This window comes from Adiantum capillus-veneris, chromosome 14 (assembly GCF_014529385.1).
Source record: "Adiantum capillus-veneris isolate H3 chromosome 14, ASM1452938v2, whole genome shotgun sequence".
In the NCBI taxonomy this organism is placed as follows: Eukaryota; Viridiplantae; Streptophyta; class Polypodiopsida; order Polypodiales; family Pteridaceae; genus Adiantum; species Adiantum capillus-veneris.
The window spans coordinates 101,022,880-101,032,688 of record NC_140944.1 but is presented as its reverse complement, the minus strand read 5'-3'; the positions used below and the strand labels follow the sequence as shown (position 1 = coordinate 101,032,688).

At 43.2% G+C, this 9,809-nt stretch overlaps 1 protein-coding gene across 1 annotated transcript; it reads left to right on the top strand.

The window, feature by feature from the left end:
* Positions 1-6,480: 6,480 nt before the first annotated feature.
* LOC147442846 (uncharacterized) lies at positions 6,481-7,044 on the top strand. The gene is made up of 2 exons (XM_086529444.1): positions 6,481-6,598; positions 6,692-7,044. The coding sequence occupies exons 1-2, from the start codon at positions 6,481-6,483 to the stop codon at positions 7,042-7,044; spliced, it is 471 nt and encodes a 156-aa protein (XP_086385570.1).
* Positions 7,045-9,809: the final 2,765 nt, after the last annotated feature.

Below are 9,809 nucleotides of genomic sequence, written 5' to 3'. Positions count from 1 at the left end.
TCTTCATTGGCTATGGAGAAGGAGACTTTGGGTATCGCCTATGGAATCCTGAAGATGGTAAAATCTTAAGGAGTAGGGATGTAATTTTTAACAAACAAAATTTGTACAAAGATTACTTGGAAAGAAAACAAGCAAAAGAAACAGGTGATGAGTACATGGAGCTTGAGGACGGTGAAGACTCAAGGACTGCAAACGGTGACAATGTGCAACAACGTCAACCAAATGAGGAGCCTCAACCTATTCCCCGAAGATCTACAAGAGCAAGTAGACCTCCATAAAGGTTTGTTCCTTCCTTCAACCATCTCTTGATCTCAGATTCTGGAGAGCCGGAATCATATGAAGAAGCTATGCAACATGAATCCAAAGAAGAATGGACGAAGAGCATGCAAGTGGAGATGGACTCACTACATCGCAACCAAACATGGGAGTTGGTTGAGTTGCCTAAAGGTAAGCGAGCACTTCAAAACAAATGGGTGTACAAGCTAAAGGAAGAAGAAGGTGGGAAGAAAAGGTACAAGTCTAGGCTTGTGGTGAAAGGTTTTTCTCAAAAGAAAGGTATTGACTTCAATGAAATATTTTCTCCTGTTGTAAAAATGAACTCAATTAGGCTTGTCTTAAGCCTTCTGGGTGCTCATGATCTAAATCTCGAGCAAATGGATGTAAATACGGCATTCCCTCACAGTGACTTAGAGGAGGAAATATACATGCTTCAACCAAAGGGGTATGAAGTAAAAGGTAAGGAGAAAATGGTTTGCAGATTAAAGAAGAGCTTGTATGGTTTAAAGCAAGCATCAAGACAATGGTACTTGAAGTTTGATCGATGGATGTTGGATCATGGATTCACAAGATGCAACTCGGATCACTGCGTCTACACGGAGAATTTGGGAGATGGAAAATTCATCATCCTAATGTTGTATGTTGATGACATGTTGATTGCAAGTGCTAACATGCAGGACATCAAATACCTAAAAGAGGAGCTGTCCAAATCTTTTTCAATGAAATATTTAGGTGCTGCAAAGAGGATACTTGGTATGAAAATATCAAGGGACAGGACGAAGAAGACAATAAAGCTATCTCAAGAAGATTACATCAAGAAGGTACTAAAAAGGTTTGCAATGCAAAATGCAAAACCAGTTTCTACACCTTTGGCTGGTCATTTTAAACTAACGAAGGATATGTGTCCAAAGACACAAGAGGAGATAGCCTATATATCTAAAGTTCCATATGTTGCAGTGGTAGGTTCTCTAATGTATGCTATGGTCTGGACAAGGCCAGACATTGCACATGCAGTGGGAGTTGTGAGTAGGTTCATGGACAACCCAGGTAAAGAGCATTGGCAAGCTGTGAAGTGGATACTTAGGTATCTAAAAGGGACAGCAACAAATGCTTTGTATTTTGGAGGAACTGATGTTTTTCTAGAAGGGTATGCTGATGCAGATATGGCAGGTGACAAAGATACTCGAAGGAGCACTACTGGCTATGTGCTCACGGTTGGAGGCACAGCAGTAAGCTGGGCTTCAAAGCTGCAGAAAGTGGTTTCACTTTCTACCACGGAAGCAGAGTATGTAGCAATGACGGAGGCAAGAAAAGAAATTCTGTGGCTTCACAGATTCTTAGAAGAGCTTGGATTCAAACAAGACAATTGTGTCTTGTATAGTGATAGCCAAAGCGCTATCCATCTTGCGCAGAACTCAGCCTTTCATTCAAGGACATAGCACATTGAGGTGAGATATCACTTCATACGCACTCTTTTGGAAGAGGGACAACTAAAGCTAGGAAAGGTGCATACAAGTGAAAATCCTGCAGACATGTTTACAAAGGTAGTCAACAAGGAGAAGTTGAGCTTTTGCTCATCTTCAATCGGCATTCAAGGATAAGAAACCAGAATGGAAAGCAGTCACAGGTTTGGTTTGGAGATCAGTCTCCAAGTGGGAGATTGTTAAGTATGGAGCCTGATTTACCCTTGTAATTTTCTATGGTAAAAGCGCACATTTGTAAGGCCCCCATTATGAGGAGAAGCCATCGTGCGTGAAGGAAAATCACTCACCGGAAACCAAAATTTTCACGGACAAGAATCAGGGGCAACTTTAAAGGCCTCAGGGGCGGAGGCCCCCGAGACTTTCTTTTTCGCCGGAATATTATGGCCGGACGGCAGCCGGAAAGTGGTCGGAAAACAATCGGTCGGTTGACCGGTGGCCGGTAGTCAATGGCCGATGGCCGGTGGTCGGAAGTCAATGGCCGGTGGCCGGTGGCCGAATTCAAAAGCGGACTTGTCTTCTCAAGGGCGGCCACACATGGGCGGATTGGAGGGTCCGATTTGGACTTATTCGCACAAGGGCGGCTATAGATGGCTGTCTCTCATAAAAGAGGGCAGCCCTTTTGGCCTATAAAAGGAGGCCATTTCTACACACATTTCATAGTGTGAAGTTGATGCAACAAGGTGAGTGTGAGGTGGTGAGAGTGAAGCAAGGCGGGAGCTCCATAAAGGGTATAATCCCTTTGTAAACTACTTCTTGTTTTGAAGTACTAAAGCCATTGAGTGGCTGCTTTCCCGTGGACGTAGCCCACATTTGGTGAACCACGTATATCGTGTGTACTCTCTCTCTCTCTCTCTCTCTCTCTCTCTCTCTCTCTCTCTCTCTCTCTCTCTAATCTCGTGTATATAAATCTATCTCTCTCCATTAAGTAATCTACTCAATTATCTATTTAGCTACGTCTTATTTCCTAACACCATGCTTGCTGCTCTCAAGAGAGAGCACTGACTCGACGATGCGACCCTTACATTTGCTCATGGCTTGCCTCATGCTGGACTGCACCTGATCGCCAGAAGCTCACAATGATTGCGCCTTGTCCTCACTGCTCTACATCGAAAAATACCCAGCAGCCTTGAGCACCAATGCATGTAGCTGCCGACACTGACCACGCGGGCTCGAAGAGAGAAAGAGTGACGGAGTGCGTGCATGTAAAGAGTGCAGTAGGCCCGGCATGAGAGAGAGAGAGAGAGAGAGAGAGAGAGAGAGCGCTTCTGTAAAGAGGGAAAAATCCCCCTCCATCTCCTTTCCTTCGACCTAACAAATGTTCAAAACCAAAAGTCTCTCCCTCTCTCAGCTTCCACGCGTCATATCTCCCCTTCTCACTCTCAAAAACACATAAGAGGATCTACTGAGATTCCTCCTAATTAGATCTCAAAAAAAACATTTTGGGCACCTACTCCCTTCTTTTTGTGAGCACTTTATCTAATAACGACATACCATTTTCATGTCTAGTTAACTTGTTTTTTAGATTGCTACTCAATTGTAAATCTTAGTAATTGGAGGATAATTGAGTGGTTCATCTATACTATAATAAAAGGGGGAGGGATGCCCCCCCCCCCCCCCCCCCCCCCCCTTCTCTCTCTCCGACACATGGCAGCATGTGCTTGCTCCAGCAACTCGTGGAGTGTTTCGGTCTGTGCGCCTTGTAGTCCCCAGCCACAGCGACACACCCTTCTAATTTGCAAAAATTCCCAAAATGCCCCTCAAATTTCATAAATTCCCAAAATACCCCCAAACTTTTGTCAAAAAATCCCAAAATACCCCAGGTTGTGAGAAGACTGATTGTCTATCAAATCAAGATGCTAAAACTAGAATTTGAGTTGATTATGTAGGCTTTGGAGATGAATTGCTTCATTATTTTAGGCCTAATTTCCCTTGTAGGCACCATCTGCCAAGGCAGTGAGGGTGACACACACACACACACACACAGAGAGAGAGAGAGAAATGTTGTCTCATGGAGTGCATCGACGAGCCAAAATGACCTATGAGACACAGAGTGGTGGATCTGATACCATGTTTGTACCTTCAAGGCATGTGGCATTGCAGAAGATGCTCATATATCTTTACTATAATAAAATGGGGAGGGATTCTGCCCCCCGCCACATGGATGCATGTGCTTGCTCCGGCAACTCCAGGAGTGTTCCTTGCATGAACAGTGAGACAACGAACGACTCTCTCCACTGAGGCCTCTGCGACCGCTCTTCTCGAGTAGCGTGGCACCGTATTCGTTGGGATCATTGGGATTTGGGTGTGTGGGTGTGTGTGTGTGTGTGTGTGTGTGTGTGTGTGTGTGTGTGTGTGTGTGTGTGTGTGTGTGTGTGTGTGTGTGTGTGTGTGTGTGTGTGTTAGGGGACCAAGACAGGGCTTGTATTTGTTTGGCAACCTCCTTTGAGAGAGAGAGAGAGAGAGAGAGAGAGAGAGAGAGAGAGAGAGATAAAATAAAACTTATGTGCAGTGCAAGCTGACCAATGACTCCCATCATGTGGCGCTCACAGATAGGCGGCAAGTCACCTATGTGCAGTGATTAGGAAAAGTCATTTTGCCAAACAAACAAAATTCCTTTCGTTGACTTTGTTGAGAGGAAATTTCAAAAAATTAGGTTTTTTTTTTTGCTTTTAACACTATTGTTGTCTATTTAGAGGCGGAATTTCTCCTTTCCCGGAGCCCTACTCTATGCTTGGGAGCCCTAGACAGTCTGTGCTCGATGCTTGGCATAGCCACAACATGCTCCAGAGTCTGCGTTACCGAGGTTGATGAGAGCATGGACGAACATCTTCTTGGCCAGCAATCCCTTCCTCCTGCCCTACGTAGTGCACCTCGACATGCAAGCATACTCGGTAGTGACCACATGTGCACCAATTGCATGGGTACACAACCCATCAATGGATGTTGAGAGGTGACAAGGATCAAGAAGCTCCATCCCCCAACTCCTGAACTGCATGTAGTTCTTACACACTTGCAATACCTGATGCTTGGATCATTCTGCAGCATCATTCCATGCAATGGACAATTGTCATGTCCCCCGACTAAGCGACATCGGCAACAACCACATAGCAGTGTCGGAGGTGGTGCCACCACCGAAGCCGAAGGCAGCGTCGTTGTATTATACACCCATTGTACACCATATAATGACAAAGTGAGTCTTATGAAAGGTGATGCAAAATCCTCAATCCGGCCAACTTTGTTAACTCTCGGTGGTGTTCTCTTAGGACCTTGCCTAGAGAGAGAGAGAGAGAGAGAGAGAGAGAGAGAGAGAGAGAGAGAGAACGCAAGGGGTTTGAGGGTAAGAGGGGCCATGCCATCGCCGAAGACAACGCCATTTTACTCAGGGCCTGGTCGCATGAGCTTGGAACCTTGTCTTTAAAGCAGGACTGTTGCACAAGAAGGCAGGTATCCAGGTGATCGCATGCATGATGGGAACAGACCGCCATCCAGTCTTTAAGGGCAGTATCCAGCTTGATTAACAGCCATATTTTCTCCACTATGCAAAGGGTACTGGCCCTGCTTATTAATAAAAAAATATTAAAAGAACACTTTTTAATAAACTATTATATAAAGGTAACTTTTGTTCACAGGTGCTCCCTGGCTTTTTCCTTCCTCGTTTGATTTGGGGCCATTGCAGGAGCTTAGAGCGTACGTATATGCCTCCTATTGTTAGTTGTCTAAACCCCTTGATCTCCCAGCCTCATAGTTGAAGTAGAAGCACAACAGAGTAGACAGTACTGCTTGAATCACTCTGCCCGATCCTTGTCTACATTTATGACTTATATTTAACCTTCAGAGCAAGATTCAAACTTCTTTCTTGCAGTACTAACTCTACTTTTTTCCTTCTATTTTTTGTTTTGTTTTGCAGGCACGTGGAAATGGAAAGACTTACTCCAGATCTTAACATGAAGTGGTGCGAGGACGATGATTTGTGCTCGTAGCCAACCTTGCAATCAATATTCTCAGATTTGCGGGGTTTCAATCGCTGTTAACTTAGAGTCTATGGATGAAAGTGTCAACACTACCTCTCTCAAGTTGGCCTTGGGCAATTAATCCCTCCCAAAGCACCTAATACTCCTGTCCAACATTGCAACTTCCCCAATGTTGATCCAATGCAATCTTTGAAGGCTCCTTGTAAGGGTTTGACACCATCACACTCTCCTTTGGGAGATATAACAAATTCTTCGCAAGTCACATCAGGAAAGAACAAGTCGAACAATCGAAAGGGGAAGAGAGTTCCAAATAAAGCCCCTCAACCCCCTTGTGTTGGAACTCCCCCAAAAATCTACATGTAACTACCCAGCATGTGCCGATAAGCATCCCTTCAGTGGTTCAGGAGGAGGAAACTTCTTGTGGCGGTGGAAAGCCTATTCAACCCACCATGTTTTTTGCATCAGGGAATTGGACAATCAAGGAAACTGCAACTTTATTAGATGGACGTGCAAAGCTATTTGAAGACATGAAAAGTGGCAATATGAATGCTATTCTCAAGACGGGAGATGAGCGATGGGAGTTTATTTCAAAATATTGTATTCAACATGGTGTGCTTCGCTCAGCTGATCAATGTCTCTTTCGATGGGATCGGATTTTGGCACTTTTCAAGAAGGTGCATGACTATGAGCGACAAATTCCGTCCGGTTGTGATAGCTACTGGGATATGTCTGCTAACAAACGAGAAGAGATGAAGCTCCCTCGCAGCTTTTCGGAGGATTTGTATTCAACCATGCTTGATCGTATGCGAAAAGAAAGAGTGATTAACCCTGGTGACATTGTCTATGATACTATGCAAGAAAATTTAGGTGAGCTAAGCTAAAGTTCTCTCGCTTCTGACAATGCTTGAATGTGATCAATTTTTCATGGTTATGTTTTGTAATGTTCTGTTTCATGTGTAGGAGATTCTATTGCTTCACCAAGCAAGGCAAGTGGCTTGAAGAAAGAAGACAACGATGTCATGAACGAGGGGTCCTCTTCCGGCAAAAAGTGCAAGAGAGGCGACAAGATGTCGATATTGAAGAAAGAGTTGGAAGGCACAACTAAGCAGCTCATTTCACTCATGGACAATATAGATGCGAGAAGAACAAAGCATGATGATGAGATCATGGAGTTGACAAAGGCTGAGTTTGAAGAGGCAGTGGCACTTAATAGAAAACGCTTGGCATTGGAGGAGGATTCCAATTTAGCACTCAAACAAATTGTTGAAGCATTCACGTGCTTCGCGGTGCATACATCAAAGCAAGGCTTCTAGACAATGTCCTATGTGTAGCTGCAACCCTTTTAGGCTGGTATCTATGTCTATTTTTGATGCGAGTCGCTACCTTTTTGATGGCGATGATGATGTATTTTGCTGTTCAGGCCAATCTCTTTTTAACAGCAAGTTGATGTATAAAATTTCCTTTAAATGCTATTTTTCCTCAGCCTCAAGCGTTGATGTTACGAAAATTATCTCCTTGATATAAATGGAAAGCTCAGCAACTTTGAAGTTTTCTTCTTTTGAATGTTTGAGATAAAATTGGCTTGATTTATTACTGTTTTCTTTCTTCATGTCTCAGCATCCAATGCTTGATATTGTTGCTATTTTTTTTCCAAGCTGAGCATCCAATGTTCCTAATTGCAAGCAGCTAGTCATGCAAGACACTCTTGAGTTCAGATAATACCACAGAGATAAACAAGTGGAAATGGGGTCTTTTCTGGAGCAAGATTGAATTTTAAGGCGCTACTATAGAATTCATAGATTGATATCTTTGCCTCACTAGAAAATAAGCAAAGACAGCTGAAAATCCCATTACGAAACCTGCATGTCTATGGTTTGTGATATGATATAAGCACCTGGCCATGTTCTGTTGGCATTTCCTGTTATTATGCATTCCAAAAGGCCAGAGAAAAGAATCTTAATAGAAGCGCTAGGCACTAAATTCTCTTTCATCGGCCTGTGGCTAGCAATCTCAGATCTTGACATACATGTATGCTGCAAAGCAATCTCAGATTTCATGTTTTGGTGTACTCTTACTATGCTAACAAAGCAAGACCTTTTTGGAGTTGCCCAATTGGAAAAACGGGCATATCTTTGCATGGCCTCGTTCTCTTTGTGGATTCTTGTTGTCCCCAATAGAAAATTTATGAGCCTTTCCACTTCCACCAAACCAACGGCTACATCCTGGCTGCCTCTAAAGGACAATTTTGACTTCTTATCATGCATACAGCATTTTCCTGGCTGCTTCTAAATGACAATTTTTTCTTCTCATGAAGATGCTTCTGCCATGCCAGCAACTACATAATTCCTACCCATTTAGACATATGTTGACACATTTGTCAATCTTGTTGTACCATACTCTAAAAGACTAACCTTTCAAGCTTCACATGTTTCATTTTCAGCGAGCAGCTAGAAGAGTAAACCAATTGAAGAATGATCAGACAATGATAGCATTGTAAGTTATGTCGTAGCCTTGTTAGGAAGCCTTCCAAGAGAGAGGACATTATTCACACCCAATGAAAACAACCCAGAGTGTCCATGCCCTTGCCATGTGGATCACACATATCCTGCAAAAAGTGTATTATAAGAAATTGCATTTGGAATAGGAAGCTCCTCTCAGAACTTGTGCCAATTTTATTTTTTTTGAACAGTCCCCAACTAACGCGATTACATTTAAAGAAGTCCAGTACACTTGAAAGTGCGCATAGAACTACAGTAGTAGAACATATTCTTTCAATAGACTACTCAAACTTGAAAGTTGGTACTCGTAACAGAAGTCGTGCAAACTTATGAGCATATCTACTCAAACCTACAGGGATAAGCACCGCATAAATATGGGTACATGCCTACTCGAAAGTAATTGTGTATAGGTGTACATATTGGGTGATGGCACGTTACATTCCTATCATGCACCTTCATGCAGGGTGAAGAAATTTTTCCAACGAGTCTCGCATTGCCTCAGCATCTGAAAGCAAGTCTTCATTCATGATCTCCTGAGCATTATCAACATTTGTTCCAAGCTGCTCTGTGTCCTCCCCACATTCCAAGCATATATTGTGAAGCATGCAACATGCAATAATAGCCCTCGCCAAATGGTGCGGATGTGGTTTCATCACTTTTCCATGCAAGTATCTCCACTTCATTTTAAGCCAGCCGAAAGCCTGTTCAGCCACAATTCTAGTAGATGAGATCTTGTAGTTGAAAAGCTTCTCAGTTGGAGTGGAGGGGGTCCTATACGGTCTCATAAGCCATGGAAGCAAGGGATACCCACCATCTGCAACAATGTATTCTCTGACTGAGAAAGAACCATTTGTATACTTGGCACCATTTAGAATCAAAGCACGATTTGCACAATGATAAAATGCTGAATTTTGAAGCAATCTAGCATCATTGACAGACCCTGGAAAACCAGCAAAAACATCTAGAAATCGCATGTCACTGTCCACTACGCATTGAACCAACATGGAATAGTCTTTGTTCCGATCGTACCAATCCAAGCCTAGCTCACCTTGCGGCCTCTCCATGACAATGTGCGTTGCATCCATAGCCCCACACACATTAGGCAAGCCTTGCCTAGCAAAAATCCCCACCTTGACCTTGTTGATCTGAGATAAGCTTCTCGGCCAAACTATAAATTTACGTCGATGGACCAAGAAGCCATGTACAAAACGATTGATAGTCTCAACAACTGTAGATTTTCCAACGCCAAAAAACTCACTAATGGCCATGGTTGAAGTGCCCGTTGCCAAACGAAATATACCAATCGCAACTTGCTTCTCAACCGGAAGAACTCTACCCTTTATACTTAGAAATGACTCCGGTATCTTACCTTGTTGCAACTGCTCTCGAAGAAGCTCAACGAGGTTCTCAAAGAGAGATAAAGGTAATCTGAAGATACTCTTAAATCTTTGATCATCAGCTTGAACAAAACCAACATAATAATTCCACCACTTAAGTGTGCACGGTTTCACATACCACTTTGAGATTGCACGTTGTGCAATTCAAGCTTCCAAGCTGAAGCGCTCAATATACATTTGTAA